General features: G+C 42.7%; 1 protein-coding gene and 1 long non-coding RNA gene across 9 annotated transcripts in view; one reads left to right on the top strand and one right to left on the bottom strand.

Moving 5' to 3' along the window:
- The window catches only part of tacc2 (transforming, acidic coiled-coil containing protein 2), a 74,677-nt gene that overhangs the window by 21,453 nt on the left and 33,112 nt on the right, over positions 1-20,112 (top strand). For 3 of the 8 annotated variants that reach the window (XM_072678086.1, XM_072678088.1, XM_072678084.1), the window contains exons 1-3: positions 1,619-7,219; positions 7,658-7,765; positions 13,714-14,886. In XM_072678086.1, the coding sequence (XP_072534187.1) occupies positions 1,626-7,219; positions 7,658-7,765; positions 13,714-14,886 (6,875 nt within the window). In that variant the 5' untranslated portion in view covers positions 1,619-1,625. Of the gene's footprint in view, positions 1-1,611; positions 7,220-7,657; positions 7,766-13,713; positions 14,887-20,112 lie in introns of those variants that run through there. The other 5 variants (XM_072678090.1, XM_072678091.1, XM_072678089.1 and 2 more) reach the window with 4 other exon arrangements.
- Positions 903-2,142, bottom strand: LOC140554755 (uncharacterized). Its single transcript, XR_011979640.1, has 2 exons — positions 1,837-2,142; positions 903-1,677 (listed from the first exon to the last, which is right to left on the bottom strand). It is a non-coding gene; the product is annotated as an uncharacterized lncRNA (long non-coding RNA).

The raw sequence follows: 20,112 nt of genomic DNA, 5'->3' as shown, positions 1-20,112 counted from the left end.
TGTGCTCTGACTGCAGGTTTTGGATTGCTGTGTGGAATGAACAGCTGTGTGCTGAACACAACAGAACTACATCTCCCTACATTCTTTGTTGATGAATCCCATGCAGCCAAGATGGAGAATCCACGGAGAGCCCACCTCTTCCACAGCCGCAGTCAGCCAGAGTGATTCAGGAACCATTGTCCTCACCCCAGACATCAGTCGCCCTGCTGGACCTCGAACTCCAGGAAGCCTTTGAAAAATGCGAGGAACAAATGGCCTCATTTGGCATAACCTCAGTCACTCCCTTCACCACAGATCAGACTGACGCATGTCTTTCAGTGCCTCTGCCCGAGTCTGAGGATGAGGATGAAGAGCAAATCAAGTGTACAGCTGTCAATGAGCACCCTGTGTCATCGCCACTGCCACTGTCTGAATCTCGAACAGGATGTGACATAAATTGCCATGGAAATACTGGAGTGCAAACAAATGAGGCAATAGATTGTGGAGACAAGGTTGTGTTCAGCTTCAAAGATTATATACTTGGAAATAGACAACCAGAGACGGTCAGTGTGGAAGCTATCAATGAAAGTAGGAAATTAGGAGACAGTGTGGAAAACAAGCCAGAGACAGAACATAAGGAAGAGACTGATAAAGAATCAAAGACTGACAAAACTGAAATAAGACAAGAAGAAATACTGAAAATGAACCCAGTCACTGAGGCACAGACCATGGCTCAATCAAATGAAGCACATGAAGCACTGGAAACAACAGATAACCAAGACTCACCCAAGGAGGTGAGTACAGATTTGGCATGTACACAGAAGGATATGAAAGGCATTGAACGGACAGATTTCCTGGAAGAACCACAAGTCAGTTCTGCCAATAGCACAGAAAATGCTAACATTACTACTGTGAGTACTAAATCAGAACAAGGTAGCATTTTAATTGATGGTTCTCCAGATCATACTTTCACACAGAATGATACACTTGCTCCTGCAATTTTTAACTTAGAAGAAGTAGAGTCAGAGACGCAGGCCCAGATCTGTACCCAGACTAAAACAAACACTGAACCTTTGACAAATTCAGATAATAAAGGGGAGGGAGTGGACATCCTGGAACAGTTGGGGCTTCAGTATATAAAGCCCATCTGCTCTCCTACCCCAGAGCTTGTGTCTGACCAGGCTCATTTTACCCTGCTGGAGGCTACACCTGCCCCCTCACTGGACCATCTGCATGATACTCAGCAGCAGGGTGACCACAGTCAGACAGTCAAACCCTGCAAGTCAATAACAGAACATGAAACCACACACCACAGCCGTTCAATTGGAGGGGTTGACGATGAGCAACATGTGCCTGAGGCATCTGCCAATACCACTGTGATTGATTTTGGATGTGTTGAAGCCAACCCTGAACACAGGCATGAAATGAGTTGCAGTTCAGAGACACGTCCTGTGGAGCAGGAGAATGTGTTTTGCCTAGGCAGTGAAGTTGGCATATACACAGTAGTGCGGGGGAACGCGGACACCCTCAGCAGAACTGGTGTTGAAGAAAAGGAGGAGGAGGAGGAGGAGGGGGGTGCCCTTGAAGAGGCTTCAGCACCGGCCGTTGGTTCTGCGTTGCTACTGACAACACCCACGTTGCCAGAAATGATCGAATGTGAGCGAGTGGGAGAGGAGATTGATGATGCGTACCAGAGAGCTGCAGTAACAGTAAAGACATCAACAAAAGAAAATTTTGTCAGAACCACAGAATTACACGAAATGGACGGATCTCATTGTTCTGAGGGTAAAAGGAGTGGAATTCTCGCAGAAGAAAAACACCTAAATGTAGAAATCTCTTCAGAGACTAACAGCTCACCTGCAGAGGAAGCAGAGAAGGTAGTAGCCACGTTTGAGGTGTGTTGTAGCAGCAAAATGCCTCACAGCTCTGAGAAGGATGAAAAGAAGGGAGGAGGTCCGCCAGTTGATGGCTCCCCAGGGACGGGCGCTCTCTCTGCAACTGCAGAGAGGGAGACAGGCGCAGAGAGTGCTGAGGACAAGACCGTGATCAGTGCCTCTCCGGTAGGGCTTTACGACAGACGTGACTGGAAGGGAAAGAGCTCTGAGTCACTGGAGAGAAAGGGAGAGGGAGGGACAGAGGCGAGTGAAGAGGAGGGGAGAGAGAGAGAGCGGGGAGGAGTGCAGACTTTATTCACACAGCAAGCAGCCCATACCAAAGGGCTGTCATTGACAGAGACTGAGACGCATCCACTCCATGACAACCCACAGCCAATAGTGTCAACGCAGCAGAGAGGTGAGCCCGTCACTTCCGTCACAACATGCAGAGCTGAAACAGCCTTACCTTCTATGACCAGCAGCAGACCAGAAGCCTGCAGCTCTGCAAATCTCTCCACTCCTCTGTCCATCTCCACAGAAACGGAGAGAAAGGCACGGACAAAGAACGAGGCTCATCTGAATGAGAGTTTGAGTGCACTGGACGAAAAACTGCCAAACAGTGATATATCACATCTTCCAGCGGCCGTTGCACATGGTAAAGATTCCGCAGTAGGAACCAGCGATCAACAGGTGCAGAGGACTTTGAGGACTCAAACTCCAGACAGTGGCACACAGAAGGTCAAGAAAGGGACAGAAAACGAAACGAGTCAGAGGACTGAAGATCAGGATCCATTGTCTGCATCTCATCTGGAAATGAAGGACGTCACTGGAGGTTTTAACAATGTGGAAGGTCTTCAGTTTGCAAAGGAGAATGTGGACCCTCCAGGGAACCTAAAGGCTACTACGTTGGCCAAAAAGGTAACTGGGTTTGCCTCCCTGCCGCCATTGACGGTCCATGAGAATCTGCATCATCCAGTAAGTGAGACCAGCTTTAGCTTCCAGGGTTTTTTCAGCATCAGCCAAGCAGAAACTCTCCAAAAGACAACCAGTGAGAGTACCAGGGAAGCTGTGGGAACAAAGGGAAACTCTGCTGTGAATGAAAATGTTCAAGAACATGAAGAAAGTAAAAAAGGAAATGAGGCCAAAGATGAAACGGTTAATGTCATTGTGATGAGTTCTGAAGGAACGCTTTCACCATCCTTAGTCACAAGTGTGAGTGTTAATGGTCTGAAGGGTGCTGAGGAGAACAAAAATCTTGAAAGTCTTAAGAAAAATGAAGAAGAGAAGCCAGCAAAGAATGAAACTGCTATTATCACTCAGAATAGCACGGAGGATGCACTTTTATTAGAGCCTAGTAGTGAAAAAAGAGACGTGTTACAGGATCCTACTGTACAAGAGGGAGAAAGTGACAGGAGTCTTTCCTCCACTATGTTGTGTCTGGGAGGTGACCCCATTGTGTCTGCTGGAGATGGAGAGAAAACGACAGGAGCTTTGGCCACCACAATAGAAGAAGTGAATGACAAAGATGCTAAGTCAATGGAATATGATGTGGATGCAGCAGTTAAAAGAGAGGAAACATGCTTGAGTGACCATACACTGCAGGAGTCAAAGCCAGAGTCAAATTCCCTGGGAGGTGTTTGTGAAGAGGGCTCTGTCAAGTCTGAGGTGAAATCTCTCTCTGTGTCTATGCCATCTTCTGATGGCTCAGAAACAAAGAATGCGCTCCCTGTTCACCCTACTGATAGTACATGCATATCCGAGCAGAACCAGAAACAAGAACCTGAGCTGCCCCCTGAGATTTCAAATGGTTTCCATCAAATAAAACCTGAAGAGCACTCTCAAGACGTGCAAAATCAAACAGACTCCGGTCATGAGGATGGAGCGGTCACAGAAATTGCCATGGATGTTGTGGGGACAAAAGGGCTTACTTCCCCTGCTGTGGATGTGCTTGGTCTAGTGGAAGGAAATATTTCCTTGCCCAACATTCAAAGCGGTCCTAAAGTGCCTATTGTGCTCCGGCCGCCTGGCCCTATGCTGAGTCACATAGAGTTCATTAGTGACTGTGATGTTTCTGTCCCAGGAAAGGAAGTGCAGTTCAGCTCTGACCATAACAACATCATCACTCTGAACAATAGAAGTGATGTTGGCGCGGGGATGAGAGGTGAGACTGTAGGAAAAACTGAAGAACATTGGAAGACTGGGGAGGTAAAGGGAGAAAAAAAGGAAAATGATGTCTCCTCCTCTACAGATGTATTGGAAGCTGATATGGCAACTGTTTCTGCTTCTTCCATGCAAGAGTCCCAATTGGCACCTAAAAAGCTAGAAGTGCAGGAGACTGGTTTGGCAGGAGAGAGTCTACATAATGATGAAAATGCAAATGAGAGAAAATATGTTAAGATGAAAAACGAGGACATGGTGGATGGAAGACTCGAAATGGATGTCACAAAGTGCTCTGGTGAAGAAAGTGGCTCAGCCATTGCATCTACAAAGGGCATAATTGGTAGCTGTGCCAAACAAGAAACTGTGCAAAATACTGAAATCTTGTTACACACTTCTCATCAAGGTGACAACAAATGTTATAAAAGATGTGAGACTGAATCCAGTAGCACTAAGCTGAGGATGTCAACAGCAAATACACTTGACCTTTTCTCAGAATGTGCCAATTCAGTAGATGTCAGGGCTGACAATCAGACCTCAAAGTCTGCTAGTGCTACACAGAATTCCTCCACAGATACACAAAGCTTTATTCCTGAGGAATCCTCAAGGAATAAGTCTTTCCAGTCAATCTCAACCACTGTGACTGCACAACCCAGTGCCTCTGACATCAATACGACTCGTAGCAACGTGCCTACAGATGCTGTCAAAAGTGGCACAGTTGTTTCTGCTGCGACTCAGCAGCTTCTTTCTGTAAGCTCTAAAGAAATACATGAAGAACATTGCGAAGGAGAAATGCAATTGATACATTTACTGCAGGAAGTAAAAACACAGGTTGAAGAACAACCCGGTACAATTAAAGATAATGCTTCTGATGATGAAATGAATTGTGATGAGCAGTTGTTTGAGACTCTAAGTGCAGAAAAGGAGCACATGGCTAAAGACCTTAATGGAGAGAAAACAAGTACTTCAGAAGTGCAATGTGGAAGCTATGGAAAAGGTGAGGACGAAATGGATGAAGAATATACACATAAGGAACGTGAGGCCCATGACGTGATGCCAGAAGAAAAAAGCTTAGATGAAACAGTTCTGGGAAAACCTTTAAAGGGTACTGTTCTGTCTGATCCTGGCTTAGTCTCCACAGGGCTCCTAAGTGAAGACCAGAGCTGTGGTAGGTCACTGATTGAGTGCATTCATTCATCCATGGATCAGGACCTGTCTGCAGCACTGCCAGTGGTGCAGGACTCATGCTGCGAGATTGACCACACAAAAGATCAGAAGACAGTAAGTGAATTGGATTGTCCTGTCCTAAATATGAATTCTCAGTCTCCAGACCTTCCACAACCACAGTTCATGTATACCACAGAAATAGTGCTGTGTGAAGGTTTAGACAGGCATGAAGGTGTCTGTCAAGAAGAAGCTTTGGTTAACTGTCATAGTTCCGGAGAGGAGATCACAAGGATTCCTGATAGTAGAGTAGGAGCTGAAAATGTCTGTAGTGGTTTGGCAAATTTGGAGAGCATCACATTGCCTGGAGACGATGAGAACATTACTGAGGTTGAAATGTGTCATGATGAAAAGAAAAGTGAAAAAGAACTCAAAACCAAAATAACAGACTTTGGACATGTATCTTCCATATTTAAAAGTACATCATCTGTTTTGAGTGAGCATAGTGCAGAGGATAACACCAACCAAATAGACAAGAAGGAGGAAATCGAAAATCAGGAGGATCATTTGCCAAGCAGTTCAGCAGCAAACCCTGAAAACACAGAGGTCAAACCTGAGCTACCGAGGCCTACGAATGAAATTGTGAGCAAACCTCTAGCTTGTGCCAGTAAATCAGAGGTCAAAGCAGATGAATCTGGTAATCTAGATGATGCTCTTGCTGAGTCCAATAAACTTACCGAACTGGCTTTAAATGATTCAGCAAAGCTAATCGAGAATTCCAGCAGCTCCCACGCAGAAGAGGACCAGTCTTTTAGTGTGGTCATCCCAGGCAACAGCAAGGGTTCCAAGGAATGCAACAGTCAGACTGACATTGTACTCGCAACTGTTCCTGGAACTCCTGAAAGTCTATCCGAGAAGCATGAGGCAGAATCTACAGTACAGCTTGCTCCTAAGCATACCCCTGAGATTGTCCCTCCCTTGCTGGTTCCTGAGCTCCAGAAGAAAGGCAAGAGTGATAATGTGGAAGAGGCCTCTCAAGACATAAACATGGGGATGATAAATGAAGCTCAGGTTCACCCAGTGGAGCTCCCTGTCCCATTATCCAGTTTGACTAGTCAGCCTGAGACCATGGCTTTGGGAAATGGGGATCCTAGCTTTTCACAAAACACAGTGATGCCTAATCCAGTCCATAGTGAGCAACAGTACATTGAAATATCGAGTCTCAAAACCTGTGCAGGGACTGAAGAAGAGGTCAAAAATATGAAGACACAAGGAACTATTTCAGCAGGGGTAAAACAGATAGAGTCCCAGAAGGAACAGACAGGTGGACAAAGTGAGGAGAAAGAAAACACTGAGACTACAGAGAACAGGAAATTCACAAAGATGTGTGAAAGTGCTGAGATCAGGTCATCAGAGCCTGATCTTAAAGACAGAGAGGAAGGAAATGAGGGTGAGTCTCCTGAAAACATGGACGAGAACTTCATGCCCATGACCATAAAACCAGCATCAGGTACCACTGATGGATTGCAGTCTGAACCGGAGCAGCACTCTGAATCTGAATCAATGGTCTCCATGGTGATAAACTCACAGGACTCTTCTCAGACCTTACTCAAAACTAATGCACCACCCAGTGAGGAGGCTACCAGATCCTTTATTCAAATTCTGCGTGAAAATGCCACAGGAATGTCAGAAACTGGGAATGAAAAGGGCCATGACCCAACAGTTGGTTCACATGGAGAAGAGGACTTAGTCAGCAATGTAATACAAATGGAAATTACTGATTGCAGCGAGAACAGCAAGCAAGTATCAAAAGATGAGGACAAATCAGTTAGTACAAATACAAGAGTATCGCAGATGGACAGCGTTTTAGATAGCACACGCCCAGCTGTTAGCCCTTCAATGGAGATCACTTCAGAGATGGTGAGACCTGTCACAGGATCTTGTGAAAGTACAGGCTGGCTCAGAGAGATGAGAGAGGCAGTGTCCATGTCTCAGGCTCCACAGGAGCGTAAGCCTAATATTCCTCATGGATCTGCAGAGAAAAGGTACTTAAATACTGCAGCCTTGAAAATATAGCTGTTTATAGCTGTGTGGGAGGGAGCTTATGTAACCATGATGAGATTTTGATAATAGCATTTGGCGTAGGTTTTGTTATCCGTTAAAACAGTTAAACAAGAGTAGATACAGACCTTATAGCTTTCACATGGCATACATTATTTTGGTAGTTTGATGCGCGTGATGCCTTGAGTGAAAATGGAGACTAGTGCAAGTACTACTACAGCCCATTATCCCTTGAAGGTGACCTCAGCAGTGACATCAACTCATGCCCTTTAGGGCAAGAAAGGGCCCATTCATATACCATCCCACAAACACAGCGCACCCTCACACAGCCTGTAAACAATTGCTGATAGGATCTTTGTGTTGTGACGTTCATCATCTCTTGATCTGTGTTCTATACTCTATACTTTTTTTTTCCTCCCTAGACCATTTGAGATTCTTGACTCCCCTCAGGCTGAAGTAGAATTCCAGACGCCTACTGAAGAGAGCATCCCCCCAGTGAAGGAACAGCCAGACGACCCACCAGACGGCAGGTAAGAGCCTTATGCAACCACACAGCCACATGCTGTACTCTTTTTTTCAGAAGTCATTGCAGCAGTTTTCAGTCGGTAAGTTATAGTTTGCTTTTCCCAGAAACTGGCTTTAAAAGGATAAACGATGCTAAAGAAGCAAAGTTGCCTTTTTGGTGTTGACATTCTGATAAGATTTGACCGTTAGAGTTTGTAATCTTCTTCTAAGACTGATTCAGGGCTGGACTAAAGCTCCAGATGGCTTGAGTTTAAATCACGGAAGTGATCGGATTAAAATAATATCTGACTCCTAAGCCCTAACAAACATCTGTAGACTACACACAAAGCTCTGCAAAGAGAAACCAAGCCCTGCTGGTTGATAATCAGTCAGCCCTCAAAGTATAGTGGTAGTTTATGCAAGAGTTCAGGACATGACATCATTGCTGAAAAGTTAGAGGAGTCAGTTCCATGACAGCTGATGTCTTAATGGAACATAGAGAAGGTAAGTTCATGATATATAAATAGAAGTATCTTCCAGCAAGTTCTTGCCACTGTGAATGCAGCAGGAAATGGAAATGTGAAGTTTGCTGATATTCTTGGATTTAAAAAGTAGATGTGACTTCTTTGTTGTGATGTTTTATTCTCTCAATTTGCTAAAGACATCCTCTTGTACATAAGATTTTATTTGGTATAATATAATATTTTCTTATCATAATGTTTAATTACTGACCTTCAAATATCAAAAACTTAATCTCCAGCTTTAAGGCAAAAAAAGTGTTTTTTCTATTTATGTTGTTTTTCACTATTTGACACTATTTGGCTGTTGTCATTTACACTGTGTCAAGAATGGACCAATAGAAATGCTCTGAATGACTTAAAATATTTTTACCTTGACTTCCACTGAAGTTAAGAAGGTTTTTTCCTTCTCTTATAAAGTTGCTGTTTTGGAGATATGAGGTTATTGTGTGATACTAACAAGTGCAGACATTGTAATATGTCAGGTCACAGAATACAAATATCTAGCAATGAGGTTAGACAGTTCTGCCATTCTCTATCCACATCAGCAGGTTACAGCAGTCTAAGGTTAAGTTTAAAATTCTTATGTAGAAAGCATGCTTCTCTCAGTCTCTCTGCTAAATTGACTCTAGTTCAAATGACCGTCCTGCCCATGATACATTACGATGATGTCATATTTAGGTCAGCCTAAATCACTTTGTCATCCGGTTTGTCATAAATGCTTCCTTTAACACATCATTGCTCTTTTACTCTTCTATCAGTTGCCCATTGCTACATACCCGTCATACCATTTATTGGTAGATGATTATGTACAACCCCCTTCTTGGTTTGTCTTCTCCTCCTTATCTGTGCCATTTGTTGCAGTTTTCATCTTCTGCTCATAACACTAATGCTGCTCATCTCACAAAAAGTCCCTAAAACAAATTCAGTGTTTGGTGTCGTCATTTTAATCTGCTGCAGCCAAAGCCTCGAACTCCTGGCAAAAAACAAATTGGATCATTCAAATTGGATCATTATATCTCTAAGCCGGCTTTCAGGAAATTCTATTACAGAGATTTTAAATGAGAAATGCAGATGTTGTGGGACTGATATTCACTGATGCTGTTTTAGCTTTTGTGGGGGGTCTTAGTGTCCTGTTTTATATTTTGTTTGTCAATTTCTGTCCTGCATTGTCTGCTATTTTCTTTGATGTTTGTCGGACCTTTGTGTCTGTGTGTTTCTTAAGTGCATTTGCCTATTGCCAAGCAGCCATTATTAATAAGAAGTCACTCTTAATGACTTGCCTGGTTAAATATAGGCTAAATAAAAAAGAAAACAACAACAAAAACAATATTTCTTCTGTTAATTATGTACCCTGCTGCTGTAGAAACTCTTACCCACCACATAAGCACATAACAGAACATATGCTGCTTGTCAGTCACAGCTTTTGACCCAGCACTAGAAGAGACAAACAGCTTCACTCATTTCGAATTGCTGTATAGTCTGTAAAGGCTAGCTTGCTAGTTCACTATGGACATTACTGGTGTCTTCAGCTGCCTTTATGACTGTTCTACTGTAGCTGTTAGATTCTCCCTGGCTCTCCCATAGACGTGGACCACAAGGAATTTAGGCTGCATGCATGAGTGTGTATGTGTGTGTGCGCATATGTGTGTGTGTGTGAGTGCACAGCCATACATATGTGTTTGCTATTTGCACCAACACCCTCTCATGAGGTCATTCCTAGAAGCCTGTCAGTCTAGAACAAAAGGCATAGTGCAGAAGCACTCTACTGTAAGTGAATGAGAGAGAGAGAGAGAGAAAGAGAGCGAGAGGGTGGGAGAGGAAGAGAGAGAAGGCCTGTGAAGTGGCTGCCTAAGGTATTTGGAGTGCAGTGGCTACAGAAAATACGCTCCATGCTGTACTGTACTCTCGCTCAGCCTGGTGGACTCTGTGCTTGGTAAGTACGGATCTTGCTGTGTTAGTTCTGAAGTTTAAAGGCATTTCTCTTCCTTGATGAAGCTGTAGTGTTTCAGCACTACGTGGGCTTGCTAAGTACTGTTAATTACAGCCTGTATGTGCTGACCTCAACAGATGGAAGGTGGGAGGTACTGTATGTTAAGGAAAGTGGGAGGGAGATAACGTGTAGGAGCATGATTTAACGTGTCACGAAGAGGCTTTGCATCGCTTGTTCTCTCTCTCTCTCTCTCTCTCTCTCTCTCTCTCTCTCTCTCTGTCGCTCGCTCTCACTCTCATTCTTGCTTTCAAACAACTAATTATTATTCGCAGTCTGATCTCCCCAATCAGCACGTGTTGACAGAGTTAAATGCCTCCGTCAGTGCAGAAAGTGAAGTATGCTGTGAGACTCATTCATTTGCATATACATCCAGTCATCTGTACAGCTCTCTTCACTATGTCTAATATAAACCCGTGCTGGCCGGCTCCGAGTGGATCTACACACACTCAGCATAACAATAATAGATGGGTGTTCTCCCAAATGTGGTCAACAGCTTTCACTTGCGGTCTGACACCCATATTTCTTATACTGTTTGACATGTGTGTGTAGCCTGCTGTGTATCAAGTGAGCTTTTCAGGACAGGCCATTTTTCTGGTCTTAAAGTTTGACTCTGAGAAAGATTAGTCTTTGATCAAGCTACATGTCGTCTCGGTCACACAAAAATCTTGGAATTTTGCCACAGTATAAGGAACAACTGCTGGAAAAAGAGTGTAGATACAAGGATTTTGCCTTACATTTAGCCATGTTACTACATTTATGGACAGATTCTTTAGGCATTTTTAGACTAAAAGTCATTGTTATTTGACTTATTTCAGGTCATTATAGTGCTACCCCAGCCCTTGAGTAGTAACTATGCAGTTCTTTATAGAGTGCTGTCAGACTCGCCAAAGCATTTTGAGAACCTCTTATTTTGTTAGACAGATTTGTAAACTTTGAAAATTGTAAAAGGTAGGAAAGTAAGAAAGTGTGTTAGCCATCTGTTCTATAATTGGCCCAAACAGCTGCTGTAAAAGATTTTTTATACAGCTTTATGATGTGTCTCATAAAGCTGTGCTAACTGGTTCAATCTGACATGAATCTAAATCAGAAATAAACTTGCTTGAGTTCTCCTGTCGAGATACAATAGACCATAATACAGTCACATGCAAAACATCCTCTCAGATTGTGTAGTTTGTGAATGGACAGCTAAAGCAACTAAACACCAATATAGAATCGGTCGCAGACCCCATAAGAGTGTGGGTCTACCTCATTAACCTCAAGGGACGCTCATGTTGGATACTAAGCAAGTTATTGTAGATCTATATCTCAGAGAAATATGAGAGCGTCCGAAAAACCAGATTGGGTGTGTGAAAGTAGCTGAGCAACGGTTGCTATGGGAACTGTATAGTAATTATCCAGTGCGCTATTGGGGATGAAATTACAGTACATGCTGTTTGTCTCCTGCAATCATTGTGCTTTAGAAAACAGGAGTAACATCACCATACACAAGGATGGGGTGGTTTTTTTTAAGCGTTGGGTCCTGGCCGACATGAACATCCTGTGGCACTTAAAGCCAACCACACTGCTACAGTTAGCTGATTACCTCCGATCGCTCTGGCTGATAGAGATCGCTTCTGGAGGAGTGTGAAAAAGATGTGCGACAGTGGCTACAGCACACAGCAGTTGCATTACTGTTGTTTTTATAGCTGCTAAAATGCTGGCTCACTCAGCTAATTTTATTTATTGCAGTCTGTTTGCTATTAAACACACTGTCTGGGGCTCAAAGCCCATTTCTCAGGATACAGCTGTTCCCTGGAGATTAGGGTGCGTTAGCGTGCATGTTCGCGTCAGCGCATTTTAGTGTGTGTGTGTGTGTGTGTGTGTGTGTGTATGTGTGTGTGTGTGTTTGTGTTATAGAAAGAAAGAACACTGTGTTACTGTGGCCTTTTCTCTCAAGATTCTTTTGTTCCTGCTGTCCTTAAAGCAGTGTAGATATTCAGCCTGATGAACCTCACAGCAGACAGTAGTAAAATCATGAAATGCTTTAAATCAAGCAGAGACAATTATGCCGGGTGGATAAGACTGTTACGTGTTGATTACAGGATGCTGTGTTTGACAGGCTTCTGCTGTGCTATGCTATGTGCAGTTGCTGAGGGAGTGTGGAGGTGTGGAGTCTGGCTCCAGTGAGTGAGGTGTATTTTTAGAGTCTGACAGGAGGCAGGCCCCTACCATGAGCAGCTGGAGGGCCGTCTGTCCGATTAGAGCTCTTCTCTGATAACACCCAGTTGGGCATTTGCCAGCTTCCTCTGGCCAATACCAATCATGATGGATGACCAAAATAGTGGTGCTGTACGTTGTTCGGCAAAGATACAGTAGTACTGCGTGTGTGTGTTTGAAGGGTATGTTTGGTTTCAGAATGCATTAAAAGTCATTTTTCCTCATTTTTGTTTTGAAAAACATTCATGCAGGGGTTTTGGTATATAAAAAAATGAACTGCTTGCCGGTAATTGCTATTAAACACACAGTCTAAGGCTTAAGGCTCATATGGCTATGTACCAGTATTAAAGCTGGTAGGGGTGTAAGAAAATATTGATACACTTGATTATTGCAATATTTTGTTTTAAAATACTGTGTAGATTCCCAAAAAAAAGTATAAATTATTATATAATAGTTTACATGGAAAGATTTGTGGCTGACATTGGTTCATTTTGTATTGAGTTTAAACCAGAGATGGAAAGATCTATCGGCTATGTTTTGGTATCGGCCGATTTCCCACCCAAACATAATTTCGGCGATCCTAAAAACTGGTCAGATCATATGATCCACATTTTGCGAGTTGCTGCAACGTTGTGCAAGGTCACAGGACCCTGCAATTCCCCGTTCCACTGCTAAATGTCAATATGGATACTTGGCTGCAGAATTCCAATAAATTCAGTGTTGAAATCCGCTCTGAGCGCTGCAGTTTTATACTGTGTTTGACTCAAACTCACACATGTGTAAAACTAATAGTTGGTGTAGTGTAGTGGGTAACAGCCACGGCCTCCCTTCAGTTCCATAGCCAGGCAATCACACCACACTACACCTTGGGCAAGACTCTTAACACTGCATTCACCAAATGTAAGTCATTTTGGATCAGAGCATCAGCCAAAATGCCAGAAATGAACATTTTAAAGAGAACAATGTGTTGATGGATATAAGCGCATTGCAATGCATCAAAAATTACACTGCAAAGTGTCCATGTTTTGACAGATCTTAGTCCAGTGTACACATGTGCCAACCAGTAGGACTGATTTAAGGTTAAGCTCACAGAATGTTGTAACAAAACAAGTGAATGAGTAATCTGCCCTATGTGCTGTTGCATGTTTTTTTTAAGGAATAACCTCTTCTAACACTTATATTACATAATGATCATGGTTCTAAAGTGAACTATGTCTTATGTAGTAAAGTGCCCCTCCTTACCCCCCTATGTATGTGTGTTGTGCAGATCCTTGGAGAAAGAAGCAGCTGAAGAGAGTGAGCCTGTCCCCTTTTTCCCACCACCCCCAGAGGAATACCTCTTATTTCCTGCCCCCCCTGCTCACCTGCTCCACGACAGCTCTGATTTCCCCACTCCACCTCCCACACCCCCAGAGAGGGCTCCCTCTGAGCTCGAGCCTGAGGCTGAGCTTGAACCCGAGGCTAAGCAGGAGCCTGAGCCTGAACCCAAACCTGACCTTAGGCCTAATACCCAGTCTAAGTGGGAGCTTGAGCCCGAACATAAACCCAAGCCTGAACTTCAGCCTGAACCCAAGCTTGAAATCCAGGTGAAAAGTGAGCCTGAGCCCAAACCTGAACCCAAGCCTGAGACCCAGGTAACGAGTGAGCCTGAACCCGAACCTGAACCTGAATCCAAGCCTGAGACCCGGGTTACGAGTGAGCCTGAACCTGAACCTGAATCCAAGCCTGAGACCCGGGTTAGGAGTGAGCCTGAACCCGAACCTGAACCCAAGCCTGAACCCAAGCCTGAGACCCAGGTTGCGAGTGAGTCTGAACTCGAACCTGAACCTGAATCCAAACCTGAGACCCAGGTTACGAGTGAGCCTAAACGCGAACCTGAAGCCAAACCTGAATCCAAGCCTGAGACCCAGGTTACGAGTGCGCCTGAACCCGAACCAGAGCCTGAACCAAAGCCTGAATCCAAGCCTGAGACCCAGGTTACGAGTGAGCCTGAACCCGAACCTGAAGCCAAACCTGAATCCAAGCCTGAGACCCAGGTTACGAGTGCGCCTGAACCAGAACCAGAGCCTGAACCAAAGCCTGAATCCAAGCCTGAGACCCAGGTTACGAGTGAGCCTGAGCCCGAACCTGTACCCAAGCCTGAATCCAAGCCTGAATCCAAGTCTGAGACCCAGGTTACGAGTGACCCTGAGCCTGAACCTGTACCCAAGCCTGAATCCACGCCTGAATCCAAGTCTGAGCTTGAGCCTGAATCCAAGTCCGATCTCGAGCCTGAGACGCAGGTTAAGAGTGAGCCTGAGTTCGAACCTGAACCTAAGTCTGAATCCGAGCCTGAACTTGAGCCCAAGCTAGAACCTGTTCCTCCCTCTGACCCACCTCAGGCCCAACCCACTCCTCCTGCCCAGCTCCAGCCTGAACAGCACCACGGCCCTCCAGCCAGGTATGCTGCTCTACTTCCTTTTACACTGTGAAGTTGTATTTTTTCAGTGCTTATGATACATAACATCCATGGAACTATAACTTCATAGATAATGAAGATAATAATCATGGTTTGCTTTTCCTGTTCATTTGTTCAGACATTAAAGAGAACAGCAGGCACTTCCAAATTATATGGAAATGGAAAAAAAACAGGTGCAAAGGTTTCCAATGACTGTGATCATGATGATTTGTTAATCAGTGAAATTAATGTGAGGTTGCAGCTGTTTGTTTAGGAAAATGCAACCTCAGGTCAGTCGGTCTCACTATGGACAAAATAACTATAGGCAACAGGGGTTATTGCAAAGAGGAATTTGGCAAGCTGGAAATGTGAAGCTATAAAGTTGACCACCCATGTGCTTCCCTTGTGAATAACAAAGAGGAGTGCTGAATCACTGCTAATCTTCTCTCTGCACTCTGACTGCCTACCTTAAACAACACAGCTCTCTCATAGGTGCTACTGCCCTGTTCTCTCTGTGAGTCACAGACTCCTTACTACCACCAGACATCATTCATTTGCAGCTGTGCGTTGCAGATTTTCCTTGCTGATGAGTAATAATAGCAGATTAAATTGAAGGCTCTGAAGGCTTAGAGCTGTGTGCTCAGCTCCTCACTGCTACCTCAGCATGCTGATGTTAGTCATTCTCGTAAAAATGACAGCACACAGTATTGCATCTGGCAGAGAGATTAATGGGCTGCCGGTGTGCCAGAGAATTTCTCATGCACGTTATGAATGTCACAAGATGTAGGCAGGCAACAGACTGGTGGTATAGCTCTGGTCTTTACTGTTGGGTTTTTATTATTATCTATTTGCATTTTGTGACATTGTGTGCTTTGCTTGCAGCTGTGAAGGACACAATCAACTGCACAATTGCTGAATAAGACACATCATATCCTAAACCTACAGAAAAGCATTGGAATATATTCAAATAGCTTCCTCTTTTTTTCTTTAAGCACTGTGGCTGGTATGTATAATGCTCTTGTCAAAGATGGCCCATCCCCTTCCATGTGTTTAGTATGTCTGAGGTATATTTGAACAGTGATCTCACTCTGGCTGTTTCAGTAGTGGCTCTTTGTTTGGATAGGGGACAGGATGACTCAGCCACGTTGACAAGCTGTGTGAGTAGCATGCAATTCCCTTTCTAGTGGTGGGGGGGGGGTGTGCACCTTCCATCAGCACCACTGCCTGCCTGAGTTTGCACGCTGCTGCCCACTGCAGTATATAGTTAGCAAGTGCAGGTGGGAGAAGATGCATCTAGTGTTCAGGAACTGAGAATACTTTACATAGTATGTCCATGATTTCACATAATATCCAGGTTTTGTGGATGTTTTGTGGAGAAATGTCTTTTTCATGGTTTCATGATGATCATGATGTTGTTGAAGAGAAAAGTGAAACGTACATAATCATAGAAAAAAGAGCTAGGCTAAGGCATATTTCAGAATTGGGTTTATAATTGAATTGAACTCTGCACTGTTAAATGAATTCATTTGTTTAACTGATACCCTATTCTGCTCATAATCCAGTGTCTTAAATATATAATAAAATAAGCGTGCCAGCTGGTCTCAGGTAGACATTTGCCCGAGCCCCAATCCATCATTCAGCCCAATAAAAAATGATGCCCCAAATGGCTGCTGCCTCCATTTCTGCCTAAATGGTCCATTAGGAGAATGAGGAGGGAGAAAAGCATCTCCGTCTGTCTGCTGAACCTTAGTAGCACCCCAAGGGCATCCACTTCTCCCTCATACTAATTCACCACTGCAGTAAGCTCTACCATCTATAAATATGCTAACTCATCCTGCTTGCCTAGAAGCATTGTGAGAGTATGTGTTAAAATGTGTGATGAAAAAATGCATTTTGGGTATAATGATATTTCGGATTCTCTGCAGATCACAGCCGTGTGTTCGTCAAGTAAATCAAGACAAACAATTTAAGAATTATAGGCTATACATATCAGTAGGTCAGTCTGTGAAACCAAAATAAAGATCCTACGAGTTGAAAATGGTAGGAATCGATCAACCTGTTGGAAAGTTATAAAAAAGGTTATATATGCACTCTTTTAAATGAAAAAGGGCTGTGTGTGAAGAACCTGTAAATTTGAAGACAACCTGCTCATGGGCTTCATTCATCATTATTCAAAAGGGTATTCCCACATATCTCATATATATCACAAAAATAGTTGTAAATGGAACCAAATGGCTCTTTTGTGGCAGGGGTATTTAATAAAAATTCAGTAAGGTTCAGGTAGGTAATTTTTTTCTGGAACATCATAATATCTAACATTACGATTCAGTGCAATATCCAGTGTATTGATGTAGCATAGTAGATATATAATTTTACATTTATTATATAACATTTTTATGCAGTCTAATGAATGTCAAATTAAATTCACAGTTCATTATACACTATAATTATTATACATTATAATTATATTTTCATTATATTTTCAGTTCATTATATCACAACAACATGTATTGTCAGTTGTCACATTGAACTGGAGTAATTAAAAAAAATGTGCATCTTAACATAAAGTGCTTAATAACTCTCATAGGGGTGCTTGACATCACTTTTTAATAATAAACATGAATATAATCAGAACATAAATATAATCATTTACAAGTCTGTCTATTCATCATTTATAGCTTGGTTTTCACACTCGATTTTCCCCACTACTTTTATACTACTGCCTGTGTATTTTAAATTATGTATTCCAAATTTAAATAGAGCATCATGTTTTTGTAATAGAATAGTATTTACATTATTCATACGGCAAAATCTGAAATCTAGTGATATCTGCATTTAGATGTTTTATGGCTAGTTTTATGACTAGTTCAATGTATAGGGAGAAGAGAGGTATTTGATATTCAGCCAGAAACATGCAACATTGTGATGTTAGCGTTTTCATAGAGCTCCCTTTTCCCTGTCAACACAACACCACTAAAAACACAGAGTTTTCAGAAATCTTCACCTTAAGCGGTTTTAAAAAAGCTCTGTTTTCAGGGACCAAGAATGGCATATCTGTGTGGACGAGAAGCCAAAAACGTTGAAAACCTTGTTTTTTATCAAATTTATGGACGGACACAGGCCTTAGTGGCCTCTATTCTATGGCATCACTCAAAGAACCCTTTCTTGCTCCTTTATTTTTAGGAGTGTGTAAATAAAATTAATTTCCAATATTGTCTGCTTAGTTTTTCCCTTTTATGTTTGCTTATTAGAAAATTTAACAAGTCTGAACTACATTCATTGTCTATTGCAAAATGTGTTAAGCAGGTGCTTTATTACTGATATGGTTTTAATGAAGACTAGCTGCAGTGTTGACTACAGCAGTTAATGGACCTGATAAGCTCTATTTTAAAGTATTCGTACGAAGTCTGCCTCAGATAAAATAACCATATATCTAAAATTATATAAGAGCATTGAAACCATATGTTGGCAAAGCGCTCATTGGTTCCTGCTGCACTTGTGCACCAAACAAGGAGTGTTAATAGGTGATTTATACTAGACGTGAGCACACATTAATGTTTCACAGACCCCACTCTAGAAACAGAAATGCACCAGAAACAGGTAGACGAGTATTACTTCCTAAAATGTTTAGAATCATTTTAAAAATGGAGGATTTATTCTCTGACGCCATGACGTATCTTGTCATAAGAAACGTACAACTCGCCCCTGGCTTGACCTAGATTCCGTAAACCAAGGTTTATAAATCTTTCAGAAAAACCTGCTCCTCATATCTTTCTGGCTGCATCATTTGAAAATTTAATTGACCCATTTCCTGTCTGAATATAGCCTGCATTTACAGCACACGTGAAGGCCTCCCTATTTCTCCCTGTTCCTCACTGCTCTGGTCACTTGGAGCAGCTGCAATGACACTTATAAACACTGTCTTTTGATGGCAGACATTTCCAACAGCTCATTTGCTTTCTATGAATGTTTTGTCAATGCTGCATTCATAAAACCCTGTCGTACAGAAGATAATGGACACTGTTGAGCATAAAATGCGGGAGGCCACACTTTACTTTTTTAGTACATATTCTTATGGTTGAGTGTATAGCTCTGTTCCGCTCATGTTGGTTTGGTTGTTATTGGAAAAGTGGGTGAGACAGAAGGAAAATGTCAGTGCCGCGTCATCGTGCTTAGTTCATGCTGGCTCCCAGAGGAACTTCATCACCTACATACAGCTTTAAAGGGACAGTTCTGTGAAAAATCTCAGCCTTTGTATCGTCTTTCAATGTTTTTGTCTTTTTCTTCCTTTTTTTTAAATCACACCTTTAGCAAAAAACTAAAACAGAAGTAGCTTCTGTTATGTAATGTGAATTTTGACTGTTCTTCTTTATTTTCATAGGTAACTTTTTGTTATACAGTGTCAAACAACATATAAGAAAATCTCTTAGAGATTACTTATCACATCCAAGCTGTTTAAGGGAAGAATTGTAATGATGGAGGGTGTTTGTGGATGGATATGTGTGTCTATTACGTGCATAACAAGCATACTTCACACAGCTAGGCAACTCTAAATATTCCAGAAAGAAGTAATAGTGCATCTGTGCTCAGTACCTCAGTGTTCTAGATTTAAATAGAAAATAAAGAAAAAGTTCCTGTTCCATTAGTTTTCCCTGTTTTTTGTCAAACAGTGTATTGACCTTTGTGTGTGCAATCACAAGATGGTCAGCTCACACAGCAATGAGAACTAATTGACTCTTTATTGCATGCACATGATCCCTGTACTAGTGTGATTACTCTTTACATAATGACCACTTGCCTCAAATGCTATTTGTCCTCCATGTGCTGCCAAAACAGTTCTGACTCGCTGAGGCATGGACTCTCTTCAGGTGTCTGAAGGTGCCCTGTGGTTTCTGGCACCAAATTTGAGCAGCAGAGTCTTTAACATCTTTCTGTTGGCAGGTGAAACCGCTGCAGAATGGCCTGATTGTGCATCACAACTCAAGCAATGTCATGTGCTTTGAAAGAGACCACTGCCTTGGTAAATACAATTGCCAAGAAGGAGTGTACCTAGTCTGCAGCAATGTTGAGGTAGATGGTACGTGTCAAATTGATGTCCACATGAATGGGTTTTCCAGCATAACCATGTCCAGAGCAAGCCCCTTTACTGTCTTGGGGCCAGATAGCCTATGATGCCCTTGTATCTTAGGTGACCAACTGCTAGTTGTCACCTGCCCTGGCTAACTGCCT

The sequence above is a fragment of the Salminus brasiliensis genome, chromosome 4, assembly GCF_030463535.1.
Source record: "Salminus brasiliensis chromosome 4, fSalBra1.hap2, whole genome shotgun sequence".
Taxonomy (NCBI): domain Eukaryota; kingdom Metazoa; phylum Chordata; class Actinopteri; order Characiformes; family Bryconidae; genus Salminus; species Salminus brasiliensis.
Note: the sequence above shows the minus strand (reverse complement) of the source record. Positions and strands in the feature narration are given on the sequence as shown.